This window comes from Scomber scombrus, chromosome 23 (genome assembly GCF_963691925.1).
Source record: "Scomber scombrus chromosome 23, fScoSco1.1, whole genome shotgun sequence".
In the NCBI taxonomy this organism is placed as follows: domain Eukaryota; kingdom Metazoa; phylum Chordata; class Actinopteri; order Scombriformes; family Scombridae; genus Scomber; species Scomber scombrus.
In genome coordinates this window covers 1,383,207-1,407,736 of record NC_084992.1, presented here as the reverse complement: position 1 = coordinate 1,407,736, position 24,530 = coordinate 1,383,207, and the positions used below count along the sequence as shown (strand labels likewise).

At 41.8% G+C, this 24,530-nt stretch overlaps 2 protein-coding genes across 2 annotated transcripts; both read left to right on the top strand.

Annotated features, from left to right (window-relative positions):
* Positions 1-2,687: 2,687 nt before the first annotated feature.
* Positions 2,688-7,415, top strand: LOC134006095 (zinc finger protein 250-like). Its single transcript, XM_062445162.1, has 7 exons — positions 2,688-2,801; positions 2,889-3,121; positions 3,391-3,485; positions 4,065-4,465; positions 4,543-4,784; positions 5,665-5,744; positions 5,868-7,415. Exons 2-7 carry the CDS (start codon positions 3,023-3,025, stop codon positions 7,210-7,212), a joined length of 2,262 nt encoding a protein of 753 aa, XP_062301146.1. The 5' UTR covers positions 2,688-2,801; positions 2,889-3,022; the 3' UTR covers positions 7,213-7,415.
* Positions 7,416-10,185: 2,770 nt separating this feature from the next.
* Positions 10,186-23,103, top strand: LOC134006275 (uncharacterized). Its single transcript, XM_062445361.1, has 16 exons — positions 10,186-10,461; positions 13,373-13,465; positions 13,715-13,847; positions 14,505-14,635; positions 14,883-15,118; positions 15,319-15,440; positions 15,536-15,669; positions 16,282-16,517; positions 17,531-17,637; positions 17,727-17,857; positions 18,462-18,703; positions 19,675-19,751; positions 19,842-19,969; positions 21,468-21,703; positions 21,888-21,964; positions 22,068-23,103. The coding sequence occupies exons 1-16, from the start codon at positions 10,188-10,190 to the stop codon at positions 23,101-23,103; spliced, it is 3,393 nt and encodes a 1,130-aa protein (XP_062301345.1). The 5' UTR covers positions 10,186-10,187.
* Positions 23,104-24,530: the final 1,427 nt, after the last annotated feature.

Genomic DNA, 24,530 nt, shown 5'->3' with positions numbered 1-24,530 from the left:
AAGGAGGTAAGGAAGGAAGGACAGAAGAGAAGACAGGAAGACAATATGGAAGGAAGGAAAGACGGAAGAAAGGGAGGACGAATGGAAGGAGAGAAGAAAGGAAGGAAAGAAAGAAGGAAGGAAGGAAGGAAAGAAGGGAAGAAAAGAGGGAAGGAATATAAGTATAAGTGTTGTTAAAGTGTTTCCTGTGTCGACCTCCTGACTTCGTTGTGTATAAATCGCTGCGAGCTGAGACTAAAACGATCTGTTGTTGTTTTTCCTGCAGCTGGACTCTGAGCGCTGCGTGAAGAGACAACATGTGACAGACAACTCCTCCGCTTTGAGATCTCCGTCCAGTCAATCTAAAAATAAACGACAACACAAACACAGCTTTATGTTCCTCTCTGAATAAATCTGTTTTATACGAAATAAATCAAATATTATCGTAGTTTTTATTGTCTTAGATTCACTTCATCTTTACAAAACACTGACGAGGTTTATAACTAGAAGCACGAGTCTCATGTTTACATAGACGATGAGGTTTGTTTACATCAGGGGTCAAACATGAGGCCTGAGGTCCAGAACGGGCCGCCGAGGAGTCCAATCCGGCCCACTTTCCTTCCTGTCTTCTTTTCCTTCCATCTGTCTTTCTCTCCTTCCTTCCTTCCTTCCTTCCTTCCTTCCTTCCTTCCTTCCTTCCTTCCTTCCTTCCTTCCTTCCTTCCTTCCTTCCTTCCTTCCATCTTTCTTTCCTGTCTTCTCTTCCTTCCTTCCTTCCATCTGTCTTTCACTCCTTCCTTCCTTCCTTCCTTCCTTCCTTCCTTCCTTCCTTCCTTCCTTCCTTCCTTCCATCTTTCTTTCACTCCTTCCTTCCTTCCTTCCTTCCATCTTTCTTTCCTGTCTTCTCTTCCTTCCTTCCTTCCTTCCTTCCTTCCTTCCTTCCTTCCTTCCTGATTTGATGAATCGTTCTTTTAGAGACAAATGGATTTAAAAAATACTGTATAGTATACAACATGAACATAGCATTAAATAGCCTGAGTTTGTTTACAATGATACTAATAATAATAATAATGCATTATATTTAACTGAAGGATCCTTGCGACACATAACACAACAACAACAATACATCAAACAATATAAATCAGCTAACATTGATGTGGAAGTTCAAACTCAGCAATAACAGTAATATTAAAAAGGATTAAATCCAGAAGATGGAAATGTTTACAGATAGGGATTTTAACTCAGAAATAATGAATCACAAATTATTACTATTACTTGGGGCGGAAGCGGAACTATTGTGTGAACAGTGATGTTTTCTAATGGGGCGACATTATTGGTTGCACCGTAAACAAACTCACGCGGAAGAGACTCAAATTTAAGACTGTTTATATGTAAAATGGAGACTGAGAACAGGATGTATGAGTTTATAATGCCCAAAGCAGACATAGTGAGAGGAATCATCTCTGAGAAAATGACCACAGCAGCGCGGGAAATCTTAGCGGTGGTTGAGAGGATCGTAGCCGGGTATGATGAGGAGGCTTCGGGCTTCAGGCAGGAGATCGACCGGCAGAGGAGACAGCTGGAGCTCCTGCTGCAGCCTCAGGTCAAACTCTGCAGGATAGGTCTGTAAAATATATAAATACTGCAAGAAGAAAACAATCATTATATATAATAATATATCAGAGGGACCAAAACACTACTTTTACTGTAATACTGCATACTACATCACTCATAATACTGCAGTACTTTTACTGTAATACTGCATACTACATCACTCATAATACTGCAGTACTTTTACTGTAATACTGCATACTACATCGCTCATAATACTGCAGTACTTTTACTGTAATACTGCATACTATATCACTATAATACTGCAGTACTTTTACTGTAATACTGCATACTACATCACTATAATACTGCAGTACTTTTACTGTAATACTGCATACTACATCACTCATAATACTGCAGTACTTTTACTGTAATACTGCATACTACATCACTCATAATACTGCAGTACTTTTACTGTAATACTGCATACTACATCACTCATAATACTGCAGTACTTTTACTGTAATACTGCATACTACATCACTCATAATACTGCAGTACTTTTACTGTAATACTGCATACTACATCGCTCATAATACTGCAGTACTTTTACTGTAATACTGCATACTACATCGCTCATAATACTGCAGTACTTTAACTGTAATACTGTATACTACATCACTCATAATACTGCAGTACTTTTACTGTAATACTGCATACTACATCACTGATAATACTGCAGTACTTTTACTGTAATACTGCATACTACATCATTCATAATACTGCAGTACTTTTACTGTAATACTGCATACTACATCACTCATAATACTGCAGTACTTTTACTGTAATGAGTAACATAAAAATATAGAAATAAGTTCTTCATGTTTGGTTAAACAATATTTTTTTAAGCTTTCCATGTGCAGATACTCATTTACAGCATTTGTATTTTATTTCTTCAGACACTGAGGAAGAGGAGGGTGAAGATGATGATGAAGAGCCAACACAGTCCAGTCAACAGAGTCCCAGTCAGGACCAGAAGGATCAGACATCAAACACAAGGTTCTAGTATGATATAATATCACTTGTTAATATGTTTCCTTTGAAGTGAGACTGAAGTATTTTCTGAATAATTGGTCGATGTTTCCTTTATTTGTCTGTTTTCTTGCAGAGGTCTTTCTGTGAAGAGGAAGCACCGGAAACTAGGATCTGTAAAACTCAGAGTCTGTCTGATAGAGAACTCTGCGATCAGCGTGCAAGATCAAAGGTCTAAAGGTAAAGGCCTCAATTCTCATTCAGAACAAATAACATTAAAACTGAGTTCATATCTTCAATGTTTTCATGGATTTGTTTGCGTTTCAGTGTCGAAGTCGTCAGTGCAGGACTTGAACTGTACTCGTGGTCTGGAAGAAGCCGACTTCCTGAACCTGTTGAGATCCAAGTTCCCTCAGCTGACTGGACAGTTTGACGTCTTCACAGCCGACGCCACCAACAAAATGTCCCAGCTGGAAGTTGCAGCGCTGACGCCAGAAGCGATCCAAAAGTCCCTTCAGTCCAGCGGGAAAGGAAGATCAGTGCTGTACATCCAAGCAAAGGTAGACTGTCTGAAAACACTCAAACCAACAATGAATTCATCTTTTAACAAGTATTGTGTTTGACTCCAAAGTCTAAAGTATCTTCTTATTTCTCTCTATTTGATGACAGCAAGAAAGATATAGAGTTATTGAAGCTGGAACCTGTTGGAATTAGAGAATTTAGACACATTTTTCAATGATTAATTGGTTGTCAAAATTGTCGGTGATTGATTTGTTAGTTGGCAACTAATCATAGCAGCTTTAATATTGATTTATTTACTTTTTTCCAGGTTGGATGTGAAGAGCAGACGTGTGTGAAAGAGAGAGAACATGAACACACAGCAGAGATGACACAAACAAGCAATGACACCATGAAACATACAAGGTAACTCTAAAGGAAATCATCATTACTACCTGCTAACACATACTAACACTGGGTGGCGGTATGAGAGCATACACAAGATAATTACTAGAAATCAGATATAAAGACAACAGACCAAAGCATTGGTGAGTTTTATGGAAACGTTACCTGCACTGTCAGTAGTGCTGGGTATCGGTACTCAATACCTTTTAAGGTATCGACCAAAATAAATCGATACCAAGTAGTATTGAACCGTCTCTCGTCAAGCGATACCTGCAATCGAACCTTTTTGCACCCAGAGCTACAAAATATGACTGTTTGTATGGACTTGCTCTCAGCCAATCAACACAATGTGGAGCAGTGGTGGCATTTTATGCAATTTAAATGCTTCTGTTCATGATGGGTATCAAATGAAGTACTCAATTGGTATCGGTATTACTTTAAGGTCACTTGGATTGGCACTGGTATTGTAATTTTTTAATAGATACCCAGTGCTTACTGTAAGTAAAGCTTTCATGGGAGTACGTTGGATAAGTTGATAAGAAATGCTCATAACCATCAAACATTGTCCGTGTTTGTAATGAAACTTTCTTGTTCCTGCAGCGATCCTCTTTCAAGAGTAGAGATCAACAAAGAAGATGCAAGAACACAGCAGATGGAAGCCGAGGATGATGATGATGATTATTACGATTATGATTATGATAACAGTGATGATGATGTAGGTGGGCGTACTTTCCTAGACACCAGTGACCTTGATGATGATCACGTGGACCATGACATAAATATGTACCAGAACCCGACGAAACTCGACGAAAGCGCTACTGACGCCCCACCTCCATCTTTCATCTGTGCATTGGACAGCGAAGGGGAAGTTGATGATGATGATGACTGGAAGCCAGACGGGCGTGATGAAGCTCAATCGTCAAACACAAAAACACGACACTCGCTGCAACTCAGGGTCTGCTTACTAAAGGACATGCAGATCAGTGTCCTTTCAAAAAGAGGTAAACAGTTTAATTCCGCCCTAAAATTCAAGAAAAGTAAATTGAGTCTAATTTAGTTTAATGTGTCTCTTCGTCAGCTTACAAACATCGAGTGCAGAAGCTGAATTGTCCTCGTGGCCTAACGGAGGCTGACTTCCTGGATCTGCTGAGGTTCATCTTCCCTGAGCTGCCTGAAGGTGACCGACCCTTCGACGCCTTCTTGACTGACAAATGCAAGAGATTACAGCCGCTGAGAGTAAAGACACTGACACCCGAGGAGATCCTGAGGTCCATCAAGTCCACTGGGAAAGGAGGATCAGCTCTTTACATACAACTCAAGGTAGTTTGTCAAGTTGTGTTCCTATTTTGAGCAAGAGGTGAAGGTCCAAATGAGATGCTGAGTTTGTGGCTCATTCAACAAACTAAGCTGCAAAACGAGACCTACAGCTGGGTATCGGTACTCGATACCTTCAAGGTATCGACCAAAATAAATCGATACCAAGTAGTACGGAAACGTCACCCGTCAAATGATACCTGCAATTGATCCTTTTTACACCCAGAGCTAGAAAATATGACTATTTGTATGGACTTGCTCACAGCCAATCAACACAAGTGTTCTTGGATTTAATGCCACATGTGATTGGTCCACTGCCACAGCAGCTACAACCCGTCTGTGGTGGTGAAGTCGTGGTGAATTTGTTTAAAAATCTTATCATTTAGATGTGGAGGAGTGGTGGCATTTTATGCAATTTAATGCCTCTTTTCACATGATGGGTTTCGAATGAAGTACTCAGTTGTTATCAGTATCACCTTAAGGGTACTTGGATTGGTACTGGTATTAAATGATTTTAAATGATACCCAGCTTTAGTATCAGGATGCAATCAGGCTCAGTGTGACCGTCTGCTCTGCCTACAATAGAACAGCATGTTATCACTTAATTAAAAGTTTTGATTAAGTTATTACTTTATGAAATGATCTGTTTCAGTGTATGAAAGTAAGTACTGCAGCTATAAAAGCAGATAACTAACAGTATTTCATAGATGTATTGTAAAACTAGGGGGCGCTGTCATGAAACCAAAATGTTTCCCTTTTGGTTTCTGATTTTTTTTTGTCAAAAGAGAACACAGGCCAAGTGATTTACAGAGTAGGTATGTTGTGGTAGTAGAGAAAAAAAGTGCAATTTAATCTAATTTGGACTTTAAAATTCGACCCTTTACAGAGAAAAGACGAAGCCACCAATGACACTCTGTCCACCTCTCCAGCACTGACAGGAAGTGATGAAACCAGACTGCAGGCAAGGTGAGTCACAAAAGAAGCAGACGACCTCTTATCATTAAACAAGTATCTTCAGTAATGACGTTTTGATACTGCCAAAGATGAAGGAACATGTAGATAATCAAACTCCTTATTTTCTTATATCAGTTCCCACAACAGACGGCAACATCACATGGAAACAGAGGACGGTGATGACGGAGAAGATGGTGGATTATCAGAAGCCCTTTCTTCTGAAGACCTTGAAGCTGAGAGCAAAGGTGACGACGATGATGAGGAAGATGAGGAGGAGGATGAGGTGATGGTGGATGACAGAGATGGCGACTGGAAACCAGACAAGAGCGATGAGGAGCAGGAAGAGGGTGAACCTGAACTAAACTCATCCAAGACGACGAGGAAGCTACCAGTCAAAACTAAGAGAAGCAAACAGATGCGGTCGACTGAGAACAGTGACGCTCCTCTCTCTTGTAAAGTCTGCACAGTTCTGCAAAGGTCGACGAGCATGTTGGTAAAACATGCCTGGAGTCATGTGGACGATCCAGAGAGTGTTTGTGGAGTTTGTGGAGAACATTCGGCGTCTGCAGAGGAGCTGAAGAGTCACCTTCAAAGCCACCAGAAAACTCACAGCTGCGACATCTGCGGAAAGTCTTTCATCAACTTAAGCAGCCTCAAAGAGCACACAGCCGGACACACGGGACAGAAAACATATCAATGTGACATCTGCCACAAAGCTTTTCATCTGAAGAGAAAGTTGACTTTTCATCAGCATGTCCACATGGAGGATAAACCATTCAAATGTGACTTCTGCCCGCAGTCTTTTTGTTTCCAGCGCCAGCTGAAGATTCACAGAAGACGTCACACAGGCGAGAAACCATACCTCTGCAAAGTTTGTGGCACATCTGTTAGCGACTTTCGAGCTTTAAGCCGACACATGCTTATTCACACCGGGGAGAAACGTTATAGCTGTCAAGTCTGTGGAAAATGTTTCTTAAGTCCCGAAAAAGTGAAAGAACATGAGAAAATCCACACGGACAGAATCAAACCGCACCTCTGTGACGTTTGCTGCAAATCGTTCCCCACGGCAGGTCAATTAAATGCTCACCTGCAAACACACAACAAGAAGATGTCCCACACATGCAGCGAATGTGGGAAGGTGATGTCCACTCTGGGAGGTCTGAAGAGACACATGATAAACCACAGCGGGAAGAAACCATACAGCTGCTCAGAATGTGGACAATCCTTCCTCTTCAGGAATATTCTCATAGCCCATCAGAAGTTACATTTGGGCTTAAAACCGTTTGTTTGTGGGGTTTGTGGGAAAAAGTTTGCCAGAAAACACTACTTGACTGTTCACATGAGGACACATAACGGGGAGAGACCGTACAAATGCTCTCTGTGCGACAAAGCCTTCACTCAGAGCCACTGTCTAAAAACACACATGAAGATCCACAAGGAGGAAAAAGAGTCAGCAGTGGATGGCCTGATGCTCAGTTGATGGACGACTGTTCTACAGCTACAACTAACTATTGTTTTCATTGGCAATTTTCTCGATCAGTCAATTAGTTGTTTGGTGCATAAAGCGGTGAAACGTGTCACTGTTTCCCAAAGCGACGTCCTCAAATGTCTTTGTTTTGTCATCACCCAAATTTTACTGTCTCAGAGGACGAAAGAGACCAGAAAATATTCACAATTTAGAAACTGGAGTAAAAGAATTTGTAAGAGGTTTGTTTTCTTTAAAAAAACTCAACTTAGAATGGTTGTAGAAACTCATTATCTCATAATTGTACATAATTGAATTAACATTTTTTGATAAAAAAACGAATAAAAAGTGTAATAATGTTGACCCGTGCATGCCAACCATAGAGTTACCATTCAAATGCAAATCACATACAATTGTTCCTTTATGCGCATTTTCTGTGTTTTATGAACTGAAATGATGCAGACTGTTTTAGAACCGCAGGAAAAGATAAATTGGCATTAATTCATCTTAAAGAGAACAGATGCATTGCACCTGAGTATAGCCATTGTATAGTTTCCATCTGCAGTCAGACACAAGACCTACAAACACTAGAAAGAATAGACAGGCATCAGTATGAACGGATAGCTCAGGGTCGCTAGATAGACATGAGCAGAATACACATCAGGAAGCGTAGGAGAACAGATTAGTAGGCACAAAATGGCACAAACAGTACTGTAACAACAGCAATGGCAATAGACAATCAATACAACAGCAGCTAAACCATTAAATAGACTTGTAGACGCTAAAAACCCCACTGATTATTGATTGTTGTAGTGGAATAAAGACTCATATGTCCTGGTTGAATATTGTGAAATATGAGTATAAAGTATTGTAACGTCAGTCTAAAAGATAAACTTTGTAAGAAAATGTTCTGGTTCTCTACTGAACGTTAAATACAATTCCCAAGGTGCATTATAGCAAGAAAACTGCCGAGCTTAAATAGTTTAAACTTGTGAGCATCATATTGGACAATCGATCTGATCAGTTGTTCACAAAGTTTTCAGAGTCTCAAAAATCACCAGGAATCTTCAAAGCTGAAGGCAGTAGAGTTTTATTGCCGGCAACAAATCCTGCAATCAATACACACACAGACAACGTCCATGCAGCATGACACAGTGTTTCAATGTAAGTGTCACTACACCCAAAATAATGCTGAGGTCCGTGGGGAAGTGTCAGCTCCCCAACGGCCAGGTTGATTCATCCAATCATCGTTCTGTCAAAACAACTTTATCTTCTTAGCACCCAGTAATATCCTTGTGCAGCTTTTTCGTTTTTGTCTCAGCTGCACCTGGTCTCTAATTTTTTTGGAGCTATTTTAGAGCGTGAGATTCTTCATTCATCATCAGTTTTAGAGACTCAGACCTCAGTTGCTTTAAACTTCAATTTCTTAAGTGCTTTTTCATTTAGTAAGTGCAGAATAACACATCTCTTCCTTTAAATCTCCCTTCTTCAAAATACATCATTATGTTTCAACCCAGAAATATACCATTATGTTTTGCCTTTTCTATTACTGTATTTTTTAAGAATAAAGTAAAATGATGTACATTTGGTTATATGTTTCACAAACATTTCTTTTGTTTACGTTTCATATCTATGGGTTTCATTACAGAAAACTCAATCAGTAAGTGCTCTCTAAATCAGCAGGTGTGAAGTAAACATATTTCATCCTTAACATTTTATATTAATTTTTAGTATAGTCATTATCATATCTACTTATCATCATGAGTATAATTTTATAAATATATACCTGAGATACTATCTTTACTAATATTGAGGATATCACTGAAAGAAATGTTGAAATTAGTTTAGTTGCTATTATTCATTCATACATGTAATTAAGTATTTCATGTATTTGTGAGAAAGCCAAAGACTTTATTAATGGGAGTGTCTGGGTAACCCTAGATCTGTGATTGTGCTCGTTTTAACCAAATTCATGGTCCGTCTTTACTTAACCCCAAACCAGATACAGGATTTAGTTTTGTGCCTAAATTTAACCAGACATGAACCACGTTAAGTATTATGAGTGAAGTAGTTAAAGTATTACAGTAAAAGTACTGCAGTATTATGAGTGATGTAGTATGCAGTATTACAGTAAAAGTACTGCAGTATTATGAGCGATGTAGTATGCAGTATTACGGTAAAAGTACTGCAGTATTATGAGCGATGTAGTATGCAGTATTACAGTAAAAGTACTGCAGTATTATGAGTGATGTAGTATGCAGTATTACAGTAAAAGTACTGCAGTATTATGAGTGATGTAGTATGCAGTATTACGGTAAAAGTACTGCAGTATTATGAGTGATGTAGTATGCAGTATTACGGTAAAAGTACTGCAGTATTATGAGCGATGTAGTGTGCAGTATTACGGTAAAAGTACTGCAGTATTATGAGCGATGTAGTATGCAGTATTACAGTAAAAGTACTGCAGTATTATGAGTGATGTAGTATGCAGTATTACAGTAAAAGTACTGCAGTATTATGAGTGATGTAGTATGCAGTATTACAGTAAAAGTACTGCAGTATTATGAGTGATGTAGTATGCAGTATTACAGTAAAAGTACATAAGTATTATGAGTGATGTAGTATGCAGTATTACAGTAAAAGTACATAAGTATTATTATATGTGATGTAGTTAACGTATTGCAGTAAAAGTACATAAGTATTATGAGTGATGTACTTTTACTGTAATACTTCTAATACTGTAATACTACTTTTAATACTAACTACATCAATCTTATAATACTTTACTTTTACTTGTAATTAAGTATTTTTACATTGTTGTTTTTGGTGCTTTTACAGAAGTAAAGGTTTGAGTACTTTTTGTGTGTGTTTTGGCGCCATCTCTCGTTCCTCTCTCGTAGTGTTTTCCCGCCCTTTCATCCCCTCACTTTCTGTTTCTACCCGGACAGTGTTTACTGCTACACCGGTACCCAGCCAGTCCCCGCGCTGTGATGCTGCTGAGCTGGAGCACGATGGCGGCGGAGACAGTGGACAGCAGCCTTGGCAACAGCCTCGGTACCAGCCTGGCTAACATGTCCAAAGCAGACATAGTGAGAGGAATCGTCTCAGAGAAAATGACCACAGCAGCGCGGGAAATCTTAGTGGTGGTTGAGAGGATCGTAGCCGGGTATGAGGAGGAGGCTTCGGGCTTCAAGCAGGAGATCGACCGGCAGAGGAGACAGCTGGAGCTTCTGCTGCAGCCTCAGGTCAAACAAGAGACAACAGGTCTGATCGTCTCTGTTCATTATCATAAACACAGAGGGGAGAAAATGATGCATTAAAGATGTTAATTTTAAGAGTGAAACCTGCTGATATTAACCTTTAATATCAGGCCTGCACACAAACTCACTGTTGATAATGTGCACAAGTCAAACTAACTTATACTGACACATTTTAATGATATTTTGAGTTAGACAGACAGATAAATGCTCTAATGTCGTTGCATTTTAAATATAACAACACTAGATGAGGCAGCAGTCCACTTAGCAGCATGCATAAAGAATATATCATACAATAATAATAGTCATAGTTATATATCACACAGAATGAAAGCAGTAAACAAAACTGGAAAAATAATAATAGTAATAGTAATAATATGTTTAAATCACACACAACAGAAAGTTAATGCGGAAAAGTGAGTTTATATTAACCTTTAATATCAGGCCTCACTGCTGTTAATGTGCACAAGTCAAACTAACTTATTACTGACACACTTTAATGATAGTTTGACTGTTTTAATAACGTGAGTTCCTTCTGATTTTCTCCTTTTTTAATACAGATAGATGCTTTAATGTCATTGCATGTTAAATACAACATAATTTAGCATGTATTTAAGAAATCATATAATAATAATAATAGTCATAGTCATATATAGACACACAGAATGAAGGCAGTAAACAAAAATTAGGGAAAAAAATCATAATAATAACATTTAAATCATACACAACAGAAAAGATAAAACCAGTTAAGAGTTAATGCAGACAAGCAAGTTAATAAAAATGTGTTTTTAAAGTAAGTCGGCGAGGTTAGAAGGTGAATATCAGCAGGAAGGAACAGCAAAAGCTCATCAGTGTCCTTTAGATTTACAACGGACGTTTCGATACAACTTGGTATCAATTTATTTCGGTGGTATTGAGTACCAATAACCAGCTTTAATCACGTCTGATTTTCATTAATAATGGTGGTTATTTACATACGGCCAGTCTGGGCAACTGAAATCTAGTTTGTCCAACGCAAAAAAATATGAAGTTACGATGTTTCCACCCGACAGTTATCCAATCAAGATACTTAAAAGTTGTTTCCAAGATAGTTTAGTCTCATAATCGACTGTTTTATTTATCAATCTGTCGGCTGGGCAAGTGATGATTGGTTAGGAGTAGGTCTGGGCAATATATTGATATTATATCAATATCGTGATATGAGACTAGATTTAGGATATCGTAATATTGCGATATGTCATCAGAGTTGTCTTTTCCTGGTTTTAAATGCTGCATTACAGTAAAATGATGTAATTTTCTGAACTTACCAGACCACCACCTGCCTTTTTTGGACTGTGACATACACCCACACACACAGACCAATGCCTACTCTGTGACTCACACCACCCACTGGAGCACAAGCTGGGTGTTATCAGAACCCTACAGCACAGGGCTGATAATGTACCAACCACCACTCAGGCTCAAGATAAAGAACAAAAACACCCGAGGGGGGCCCTGAGAACCTTTGGCTATCCTAGTTGGACCTTTTTAAAAAACAGCAACACTGAGGCTGCTGAGGAAACATATTCATTCCATATGTGTCTCTGGGATAAACTCAGGAGGATTATTAACAAAGACCAAACCCCTGTATGTTTCAACCCCAGTAACACACTCAGACAGAAACCGCACACCCAGGAAAGTAATCCGATATGCTGTTTAATGCAGCGAGGAATGTAATTACTTGTATATTGGCGAAACTAATCAACCTTTGAACAAACGCATGGACCAACTCCTCAGGTCCTTGCTCAGCTGTCTACTTACACCTGAAGGAAAATGCACATTTATTTGAGGACAGGGAGGACAGCTGGTTTGAAAGAGGGGTAAAAGGAGCCATCTATGTGAAAGTGGAGAAACCATCTCTGAATAGAGGAGGGGGTCTACGACACCACTTATCCCCCATCTAAAAATCCTTTCATCTCTACCAGGAGGTTCAACAGCTCAGCCTCTAAGAACAATGGTCGTTCACTATTGGCCTCACGTGTCTCTCAACGACTGTCGTAGGAAGCATCACCTGAGCCACACCTGGAGCACTAACGACCACTCTAGTGGCTTTTGTGAACTCCTCCACAGAGGTTAAATACCTGGTTCCTCCACCAGTTAGTCAGACTATTTATATATATATATATATATTTTTTTGTCTTGGCCCACATGCGTCCTCCAACCTCCAGAGTCCTCCAACTCCTTCTGCCTCTCTTTCCGCCAACCAAGACCAAATAGGAAACAAGACCACCTACTATGGATAGAAAAGGGCATAAGCCCTGAGCTATCCCTCCAGGCCCATGATCTTCTAATGTAGTCTAGTTAGTCATACTAGCCCAGACTAGTCAGACGTGCATGAACTGATGAAGCCTCTTGGATAAGAGTCGAAACGTCTTCAAGTTATACTACTAGTCCAGTTGCTCTCGATTGAATTTCCCAGAGATAACTATGACCTGGACCAATGAGAACTTTCACAGACAGACTGTTCTAGCTGTTCTGTTATTTACTTTTTACCCACTTTGTCATTATATCCACATTACTGATGATTATTTATCAAAGATTTCATAGTGTAAATATCTTGTAAAAGCCCCGACAGCCATCTTTACAATATTGTTGCAATATCGATATTGAGGCATTTGGTCTAAAATATCGTGATATTTTATGTTGTCCATATCGCCCAGCCCTAGTTAGGAGGTCACAATGCACTGTGGGTGAGTTGAAAAACAATCATGTAGTGGAGAATGAAACCAAAAGCCGAGCACAAAGTGTTAGAAGAGGCTAAAATGAAGAAGGGATTGGAACATATTAGTATCATTTAAAGCATTTCATTGTCTAAACATGTTTTTCATTTTACACAAACAACAATCATTAAAAAACTAAATGTCCGTCTCGATATCCAGACGACGAGCAGCTGTTTCCTGTCTGCGAGCCGCTGCCGGAGGAGGCATCTGGAGGAGGTGAAGAGGACGAGGGGCAGTACAAATATGAGCCGAGTACGTCTTTCATTATCAGTGTGTAAACAGTTCATAACACTGTAATGTAGTTATCAATACTTGTTTTCTAAATCACAGCTATGTCTGGAATATGTCCTAAAATTGAATTTTTCAATATCTACAAATTACTCAGGATTCTAGTAAATCAGTATAAAGTTGAATCATATCATAGTTTGTGCTGTTTTCATGAATAAACACCAATTTTTGTGATAGAACAGAGTGAATGCCATGAACTGTTGGTGTGTGCAGGTGTGGAGGACAGCGAGAGTCTGGGCCTCGTCGTCTGCTACGCTGATGAACCGGAGGAGGAGCAGCGAGCAGAGCGGAGCTCCACAGAGGAGCACGAACATCTCACACCGCTGGAGTTCGATACGGCATCAAGGTAAAAAGAAAAAAAGGATGTTACAACCATAGACTGTATATAAGAAATGGACGTAACATCTGTGACATCACCCATTGGTTTGTGGACTGCTGCTCGGAGGCCAATAGTATCGGATCTGCGCAGCACCATCTTGAAAATTTCAGGTGCATGCTGGGAAAAATAAAAACAGGGATTCTACTTATATGGGCATCAGGAGGAGCATGAGGCGCCCTCCTGAACCTGTGAACCAATCAACCTGTCAATCACCACGTAGCCACGCCCTAATGCATACCCTGCTTTATCGTCACATATAAAATCAGGGAGGCCAAAATGTCCCAAATGAACATCATACTGCATTGAAGAAGGCTTTAAACTAGCGATTGAGACCATAAACACATTTTGAAAACGTTTACTGAGGTTAGAAATCAAGTGAGAAGTTGGTGAATTCTCCATTGACTTGTATAGAGACGGAAGTCCTTTTGACACCAAAACGGTCGCCCCCTGGTGGCCTTTTGATAGAATGCAGTTTTAAGTAACTTCCGGGTTGGCCTCATTTCAGAGGACCGGAACTCCCCACCTGGTTACAACTCAAAAATATGTGGCGACTGACTGAAAGCCAGATGTTTTTATACAGCTGTGAAAGGCAGGACAGTTTTAAATAGTCTTTGTTTCTTTCAGGTCTTCGTCTCCCTCAGTTCGGCCTGACAGGCGGAGCGCCGGCAGACGTCGGATCAGTGACCGGCAGGAACCCGTTGTCCTCCGTATCCGCATCCTGGAGGACTCTGAGATCAGCGTACTCTCGACCAACGGTAACAATCAGGAGCTTTAAAGCTTAAAGTTAAAACAGACGCATGAAAGAATGTGGAAATGTGGAATATTTGTGTTTCTTGTCTCTGCTTAATTAAATTATTTTCATTATTGATTAATCTGCCATTTATTAACTCAATTAATATCATAATATCAGAAACAGTCCAAATCTAAATAAGTTCACTTGACTGTCGTTTATTAAACAGTTTAAATGTTTTTGGACTCTGACTGAATGAATAAATCTTTCAGTGTTTCAGAAATACCCGCTGCAGGAGCTGCAGTGTCCTCTCGGCCTGCAGGAGGCAGACTTCCTGAACCTGCTGAGGTCCACCTTCCCTCAGCTGGCTGCTGATAAACCTTTTGACGTTTTCATCACCAACAACAGCAGGAGACTGCAGCCGCTCAGTGTGGAGACACTGACACCAGAGCAGATCTACAGCAGCATCAGGTCCACGGGACATTCAGCCCTCTACATCAAACTGAAGGTACCAGACTAGATCCTGTTTGTGGTTTTTATTAAACCTTACATATTATGCCCCATCACTGTATTAGAGATTCCTAATACACTGTATTAGGAAAAGAGGAAGGGAGGAAAGAAGGAAAAGTCAAAACAGACGGGGTCAATTTGACCCGGGAGGACACGAAGGTTAAGCATCTCTGTTTTTTACTGTTTTGAAACTTTCAGGCACCAAATGAACCGCCGGTCGCTGACAAAGAGCTTCATCTCTCACAGACCGAAGACGCTGCTGTAGATTCTCCGTCGAGCTCCAACATGATCACAACCAATAAAAACAAACAGCACAAAAGGTACAAACCTGCTCAGTATCATTATATTAACATCTAGTCGACTGCTGGCCAATCAGAACTCGTCTCTTATTCTGTGTTTAATCTCCATCTTCCAGGTTTTTGTCTCCCAGAGCTCGGTCTAACAGGAAGAAGCGTGTGAAGCGGCGGCCCAGCGAACCACAGCAGAACCGGGTCGACCTCAGGGTTTGCATCCTGGAGGACTCTGAGATCAGCGTTCTCTCGTCCGGTGGTGCGTTTAAACCTTCATGTCGAAGACAAATTGTCCCTGTCTGTTTTGACTGTTCCTTGTTTCCTTCCTCCCTCTTTTCCTTTCTCCCTCCTCCCTTCCCTCCTTCCTTCCTTCCTTCCTCCCTCCCTCCCTCCTTCTTTCCTTCCCTCCTTCCTTCCTTTCTTCCTTCCTACCCTTTTCCCTTCCTTCTTTCCTGCCTTCATCCCTTCCCCTACCCTTTCTCCCTCCCTCCCTCCCTCCTTCCTTTCCTTCCTCCCTCCTTCTCTCTTTCCTCCCTTCATACTTTCCTTCCTCCCTCCCTTCTATCCTCCCTCCTCCCTTCCTTCCTTCCATCTGTCCTTCCTCCCTCCCTCCTTCTCTCTTTCTTTCCTTCCCTCCTTCCTTCCTTCCTTCCTTCCTTCCCCCCTCCTTTCCTTCCTTCTTCATCCCTTCCTTCCTCTTTCCTTCCTTCTTCCTTCCTTCCTTCCTTCCTTCCTTCCTTCCTCCCTTCCTTCCTTGACTTGAGGACAACAGGAGGGTTAAAGAGTGACTCTGGCCAAAAGCAGCCAACAGTTGATCTTGTTTCAGGTTTCTCTGACTGGATGAATAAAAGTTTCTCTGTTTGTGTTTCAGTGTTTCAGAAATACCCGCTGCAGGAGCTGCAGTGTCCTCTCGGCCTGCAGGAGGCGGACTTCCTGAACCTGCTGAGGTCCACCTTCCCTCAGCTGGCTGCTGATAATCCTTTTGACATCTTCATCACCAACAAAGGCAGGAGACTGCAGCCGCTCAGTGTGGAGACGCTGACACCAGAGCAGATCTACAGCAGCATCAGATCCACAGGACAGTCGGCCCTCTACATCCGACTGAAGGTACACAACTCTTCACACAAACACCTCTGACCAGGACGATTGACAAACTGCACTTTTAATGGACACTACTGTCTGATATCAGTATTTCAGGTGTACGATTTCTTTCAGTTCAGAGATGTTCCGATACCATTTTTTCCCTCCCGATACCGATTCCGATAATTGTGCTGTGGGTATCGGCCGATACCGATACCATTGTGTTAAAAAAACAAAAATTCATACTACGCCTGCATGACTGTGATATGATTATCATAGTGGTAAGGCCTGGCTCAGGTTAAACCCTTTGTAAAACATGAATGAATACAGCAAATGGAAGCCATTTATTTTTAAAAAGAACGGTATAAAACAGTAGTGCAACAGCAACTTAACTAAATAAATATAGGAATAATTATTCACCGTCTTACTGGTGGGAACATCCACTGTGAAGTACATCCAAACCGCCGACATGATTTGCTAACGTTAGCTCCTTGTAACAGGTGTCAGGCGTCAGGTGTCAATTCTTCTTCGCCCCTTTAAAACAGCAGCTGCCGTAGCAGCACAGCGCAACTGTTTTAAGAGCGGCGAAGAAGAACTGTGTCGGAGCTAACGGAGCTAACCAGTAAATAGATTCCTATTTCTAATAAATTACGTGGTATCGGATCACTGCCTGGACTCCAGTACTCTCCGATACCGATGCCAGCATTTTCGGCAGTATCGGAGGCATTTCCGATACTGGTATCGGAATCGGAACAACTCTATTTCAGTTCACTTTGAAATCTCTACAATATCAATATTACACTCAGAATATTATCATTCTGACAACACCAATATTCCTCTTGTACAATTGTTCTTTTTGCTTGTTTACTTATTATTTATTGTTCTTTTTCAGTTAATGCTCTTTCTATTTGTACTAATCACTTTGCTGCTGTAACCCTGTAAATTACCCCATCGTGCGATTACCGAAGAATTATCATATCGTATTTTAATATTACTAACATGAACATGATATTATTTGGTGTGTGTTTGTTTCCGTAAAGAACGTGTCACTGAACGAATCGTCTGGATATCAGACTCTGCAGTCCGTTGATGAAGAGCTTCAGCCGGCTCAGACAGAAGCTGCTGACTCTCAAACTGGACACACGAGGTGCTTCAACCAGTCGACACTGTTAAACAACACATCGTTCGTCTTTACTGCTTCATTCTGTTATTAACCTGCTGACCTCCGTGTTTCAGGTTATTGTCTCCCAGAGTTCAGTCTGACAGGAGGAGCACTGGCAGGCGCCGGATCAGTCAACCACAGACCCACGTAGATCTCAGGATCCGCGTCCTGGAGGACTCTCAGATCAGCGTGCTGTCGACCAACGGTACATTTAAAGAGTTCATTCTGTGTTGAGATGTTCAGCCTTTGGGCCGTCTGAGAGACACTTGAAATCTTTGGTCATCAGTCACGTTGCAGAGCGCTGATACGACCCACAACTACACAACTACAAACCAACCAATCAGAACCATAGACTGTATATAAGAAACAGAGGACCGGAACTCCTTTTTTTCCCGGCATGCACCTGAAATTTTCAAGATGGCGCTGCTCAGATCCGATACTATTGGCCTCCGAGCAGCAGTCCACAAACCAATGGGTGACGTCACGGATGTTACGTCCATTTCTATACAGTCTATGGAAAAACTGTGAAAAGTCCCAAACTCTCTGAGTCTGTTAACTCTTTAAAATTTAGTTGTGTTTGACCAATAGTCCAAAAACCAAAAGATAATCGAAATATTATTAATATCATCATCTGCACATCTGTGAACAATAACGTCAAAATGTCCCCAAAAAGATGTTTCCTGTCAGTCAACCAATCAGCGCAGCTCTCTGAGTCAACACCTAAAATTATGCCAAACTATCTCAAAAAGTGAAGAATGTTTAGTGACCAACAATCACCTTCTCATTACTGTTCCCTGTTTGTGTTTCAGTGTTTCAGAAATACCCTCTGCAGGAGCTGAAGTGTCCTCTCGGCCTGCAGGAGACAGACTTCCTGACCCTGCTGAGGTCCACCTTCCCTCAGCTGGCTGCTGATAAACCTTTTGACGTCTTCACCTGCGACAGAAACAAGCGTCTGCAGCCTCTGACGGTGAAAACGCTGACGCCGGCGGAGATCTACGGCAGCATCAAATCCAACGGAGCCGGAAACTCAGCACTCTACATCAGACTGAAGGTTAGAGCTGGGCGATAATTGCAAAAATTTAAATTAAAATCACGATTAATTGAACTTTTAACCTCGATTATGATTAATGAACGATTATCTCCTCCCTTGATGAACAATGATGTATTTTCATAGTATCTTTAGTTTTGTATTTTACACTGCTGCCCTCACACATGAGGATCTTTAGGGAGTGAAGATAATGATGTTTTAAGGTGTGACGCTGTGGTTAATGTCTAGTTTACTTGATTAGAACTATGTAAAGATCATGGTTTGGGTTCAAATGATCTTTAAAGATATGCAACATTTACTGTCATGGCAACAGTGAACACCACCATTAATTGACATGAGCAAGATTAAGTCGAGAGTTTCTAAATGTCGGTTTCGATTATTTTTCGATTAATTGCCCAACCCTACTGAAGGTACCTGACTGCAGTTTTTGTCTAAAGCTCCATTCAGACGGTTTCTCTGTGTGTAGCAGAGATTGGGAGATTTGAACCTGCCACAGTAAACATTAGCTGCAATAAACAACTCTTCTAATTAAATCCTGCATGTAGTGACGTCCTTGGATTTGAGCTCCATTAAGGAATAACTGATCTAATGTGCTTTTGTAATATCAACTTCATCTTGTTGTTTTTTGCTTTGTTTACATTTGGTCAAATAGTTTCCATTAAAAGTGAGTTAGCTGGGAGAAGCTGCTGTCTGCAGTGTAACATGATGAACAACTCAAGACTGAAGAAAATGTGATGTGATGATTTTATTTTCTTCTCCTCCTCCACCTGTGATGTTCATCCTGTCTAAATGAAGCTTTATTCTACTAAACATCAGATTTAGTCCTGAAATATCACTCTTTGTCAGTCACAGATTTTCTCAAACTAATTTTCTTTTCAAAGTTTTGTCATTTGCTTTTTTAACCAGTAAAAGTCATTCAGTGTCACTGGTTTTGGTGAAGACATAACTTGAAATGTAAACTCTTCTTTCAGCAGCCGGAGGAGCTGAAGAACAACGATGCTGCTGCTCAGTTTTCTGCGTCTGCCGCCGATGAAAGCAGCCTGTTCACAAGGTCCGTCAAAAACAAAGAGATGGGCTTAAATCATGAGAATGAGCTTGTTATTTTTCTGATATTAAAATGTTTCCAATCTCCATGTTTTAGGTCATCATCTCCCACAGTTCAGTCTGACAAGAGGAGCGCCAGCAGACGTCGCATCACTGAACCACAGGATCACATAGACCTCCAGATCCGCATCCTGGACTCTCAGATCAGTGTGCTCTCGACCAACGGTACATTTAAAGAGGAAATATTACAACACACCGCAGACAGACCTTGGGAACCTAAACGTAGCGAGAGTAAACTGTCCAGGAGATCTTCAACTCTCACCTCCAGAGGAATTTCTCCTGCATCCTGGGGAAGGTTAGGGACATGGAGTGGGACATGTTCAGGTCACCAGTGTCGGTCGGGGTGGCAACCCGAGAACCAGCAGTACAGGAGGCCTTTAGGGCCTGGCGGGTTTGGGGTTCTCCTGAAGCAGCAGACAGGTTTCCTCGGGGGGCTGAGATTCACACTGAGATGCTGAAGGTTCTGGATATTGTTGGGTTGTGTGGATGACACGCCTCTTCAATGGTGCATGGAGGTCAGGGACAGTACCCATGGACTGGCAGACAGGGGTGTTTTTAAAAATGGGGACTGGAGGTGTGCTCCAACCATCGGAGGATCACCGTAATCAGTCAGTTCCGTCCTGGTCGTGGAACAGTGGACCAGCTCTTCACGCTTACAGGGATACTTGAGGGGTCATGGGGAGTTCACACATCCAGTCTACATGTGCTTTGTGGACTTGGAGAAGGCTTACGGCCGTGTCCCTCGGGGGACCTTGTGGGAGGTGTTGTGGGAGTTTGGAGTACCAGGGTCTCTGTTGCGAGCCATTTGGTCCCTATACAACCGCTGTGAGAGCTATATTCACATTCTCTGCAGTAAGTCAGACCTGGTCTCAGTTGGTGTTGGGCTCCATCAGGGCTGTACCTGGTCTCTGATCCTGTTTGTGATCTTCATGGACAAAGTCTCAAGTTGCAGCCGGGGGGGAGGAGAGAGTCCAGTTTGGGGACCTCAGAATCACCTCTCTGCTTTTTGTGGTTGATGTTGTTCTGTGAAGACCTCCAACAGGCTCTGGGACGGTTTGCAGCCGAATGTGAAGCAGTCGGGATGAGAGTCAGCACCTCCAATGGTCATGGTGCTCTGCTGGAAAAAAGTTGGATTATCCCCTCAGGGTTGGGGGGTTTCTGCCCCAAGCAGAGGAGTTTAAGTATCTTGGGGTCTTCTTCACAGTGAGGGTAAGATGGAGCGTGAGATTGACAGGTGGATCGGTGTAGCATCAGCAGTGATGCAGGTGTTGTACTGGACTGTCCTTGTGAAGAAGGCGCCTTGGGAGCCCCCAGGAGGAGCTGATGAGCTTCACTGAGGAGAGGCATGTCTGGGTTTCAGTGCTCAGCCTGATGTGACCTGAAAATGGATGGATGGATATATTGTTCTAATGTAGTATGTTAAACACGGTCAAAGTTTCAAAACTTGAGGTGAACGTTTGTAGAAATGCGGCCAAACAGAACAGAGTCAGCTCATCAGGATGGGGGCCTTAAAGAGACAGGAGCTAAAACGGCCTGTTTTAGACAGAGGCTGAACTGAGGGGCTGCATAAAGGACCAGTAGAAGATGCTACAGGTGTGGTGATGCAGAGACTTCTTCCAAGTTGATCTTACATCATCATGTTTTGTGTCTGTTTGTGTTTCAGTGTTTCAGAAATACCCGCAGCAGGCGCTGCAGTGTCCTCTCGGCCTGCAGGAGGCAGACTTCCTGGACCTGCTGAAGTCCACCTTCCCTCAACTGGCTGCTGATAAACCTTTTGATATTTTCATCACTGATCAAAGCAGGAGACTGCAGCCGCTCAGAGTGGAGAAGATGACACCAGAGCAGATCTACAGCAGCATCAAGTCCACGGGACATTCAGCCCTCTACATCCGACTGAAGGTACACTCTGATCCAGTTTTGTTTTTGTCTGAACCACAGACCACAGGAACCTTCTTTGTTCTTTTCTTCCATCCTTTAAAAAATGCATAATGTGTTTCAGTTTCTGTGTTCTTGGCTGTTTTATTAAAGATTGGGTCTTTGCTTTTGTTGGAAATACGATTTAAGAACAAAACTCTTGTTCCAGGAACAAAAAGAAACTCACCATCTGCATAGACAAATAGATTCTCCATCAACTTCTGATCAAACAAGCCTGAACACAAAGTAAGTACAGAAAACATCAGATTTGTCATATTTCACAGAAAACGCCCAAAACGTTAATCCCTTCTTACATATGTGACAATAAACTCTTTACTTCTGTTCCTAGTTCCCACAACATCCAAGTTGAACAAACACAAGAAGACATGCAGATAGAGGAAGTTACTGATTTTTCTACCCAGCCAGAATCCGCTAAAGACTTTATGGTTCTGTTTGAGAGTGAAGCTGAAGGTGAGGGAGACGATGACTGGGAGAAGATCTCAGTGAAGACAAAGAGACGGATCAAACGTTCTGGTGTCAAAACAAAAAGCAGGAAGTCGATCCCGTCGTCTCCGAAGGCGCCGATCGAGAAGAGTGACGTTCATCTGTCGTGTAAAGTCTGCAGCATCCTGCGTGGGTCGATGAACATGTTGATAAAACACGCCTGGAGTCACGTGGGCGACCTGCAGAGCGTTTGTGGAGTTTGTGGAGAACATTCAGAGTCTGCAGAGAAGCTGAGGAGTCACCTTCAAACCCACCAGAAAACTCACAGCTGTAACTTCTGCGGGATGTATTTCATCTCCGCCAGCGGCCTCAAAGGTCACATGGCTCGACACAGAGGAGAGCAAACGTACGGGTGTAAGATTTGCCGCAAAGAGTTCTTTCAGAAGTCGGCGCTGAAGAATCACAGCTGGGTCCATGTGGAGGACAAACCTCACAAGTGTGAGTTGTGTGACAAATCATTCATCTCGAACTTAAACCTCAAAGTTCATATGACCAAACACACGGGCGAGAAGCTGTACCACTGCAGCGTGTGCAACAAGTCCGTCCGCAGCTTTGAGAGTTTGTCGCAGCACATGAAGGGTCACTCGGGTTACGCGGTCCAGGAGAAAGTGTTCGAGTGCGACATCTGCAATAGGAAGTTTCACACGAAGCATCAGCAGCAAGCTCACATGAAACATCACTTCAGACAGAAACCGTTCGCCTGCAGCAAATGCAGCAAACAGTTTTCGGCCCGGTGCAGTCTGGCGACTCACATGAGGATCCACACCGGAGAGAAACCCTACAAGTGTCCGGTGTGCGACATGGCCTTCAGTCAGAGCCACTGCGTGAAGAGACACATGAAGACTCACGCAGTGGAAGAAAACATGTGGATGAAGAGCTAAAAAAAAAGAAATGTGTCGGGAGATTTCAGATCGTCACCGCTTCTGTTTGCACAAATTGTTTTGTTGTTGAATTTGTTTCATTTGTACCTTGGTGCCTGAAGCAACTTGAAAGTCAAGGTTGGTGTTAATTCTTCGTTTTTCTCATCATCTCTCGGTACTTTACCGTCTCTAAGCATGTTTATTCATTTACTATAACGGCCTCCAATTACCCAACATACAACCAAAAGTTCACTGACCCTGATTCATTGGTTTTAGTCCATTTTATATAAATGCGTGAGAAACCCGAGCTCTACGGTGGCAGCAACCATCTGCCTTGACTGGTTGGGGTTGAGCGAGAGAGAGAAAGGGATAAGGAGAAAAAAAGAGGACAGAAAAGGTTTTAAAAGGTTTTGATGTCTGGTGATTTTCTGTATAATTTTAGCAACACATCTCGATACTTTCGTCCATCTTTACTGTGTGTCATTGGTTCCTACTGACACAGCTCACAAATATGTAGTTTAATGTTTAAAGTAGTCCTTCAGATATCTACACGGAGGTCCAAACCCACGACTAAACTCCAAATCAGAGGCTCACTGACCCTGATTGTTTGGTTTTAGTCCATTTAGTTAATTTTTCAAGAATAATTCTGGTTATTTTAATCTGGGCAAGTGTCTGGAGCATAGACTGTATATAAGAAATGGACGTAACATCCGTGACGTCACCCATTGGTTTGTGGACTGCTGCTCGGAGGCCAATAGTATCGGATCTGAGCAGCGCCAATCTTGAAAATTTCAGGTGCATGCTGGGAAAAATAAAAACAGGGATTCTACTTATATGGGCATCAGGAGGAGCATGAGGCGCCCTCCTGAACCTGTGAACCAATCAACCTGTCAATCACCACGTAGCCACGCCCTAATGCATACCCTGCTTTATCGTCACATATAAAATCAGGGAGGCCAAAATGTCCCAAATGAACATCATACTGCATTGAAGAAGGCTTTAAACTAGCGATTGAGACCATAAACACATTTTGAAAACGTTTACTGAGGTTAGAAATCAAGTGAGAAGTTGGTGAATTCTCCATTGACTTGTATAGAGACGGAAGTCCTTTTGACACCAAAACGGTCGCCCCCTGGTGGCCTTTTGATAGAATGCAGTTTTAAGTTACTTCCGCGTTGGCCTCATTTCAGAGAACCGGAACTCCCCGCCTGGTCTGGAGGCCATGTCTTTGTCCTTTCTCTTGACGTTGATAATGATCTTTTCATGATCAAAATTGATTGTTGAAAATAAGGAGAGAAAAAAAACAGGAAATCACCAGATTTATCCTTGAAGGATTTTATAATTATGTTTTAGTTTTAGTACTTTTTACACCGAAATGTCCGAAAACTGTGAATTAGTTTGTTCTTGACTCAGTTTAAATACGGAGCTCGGACTGAATGTGGGGAAAA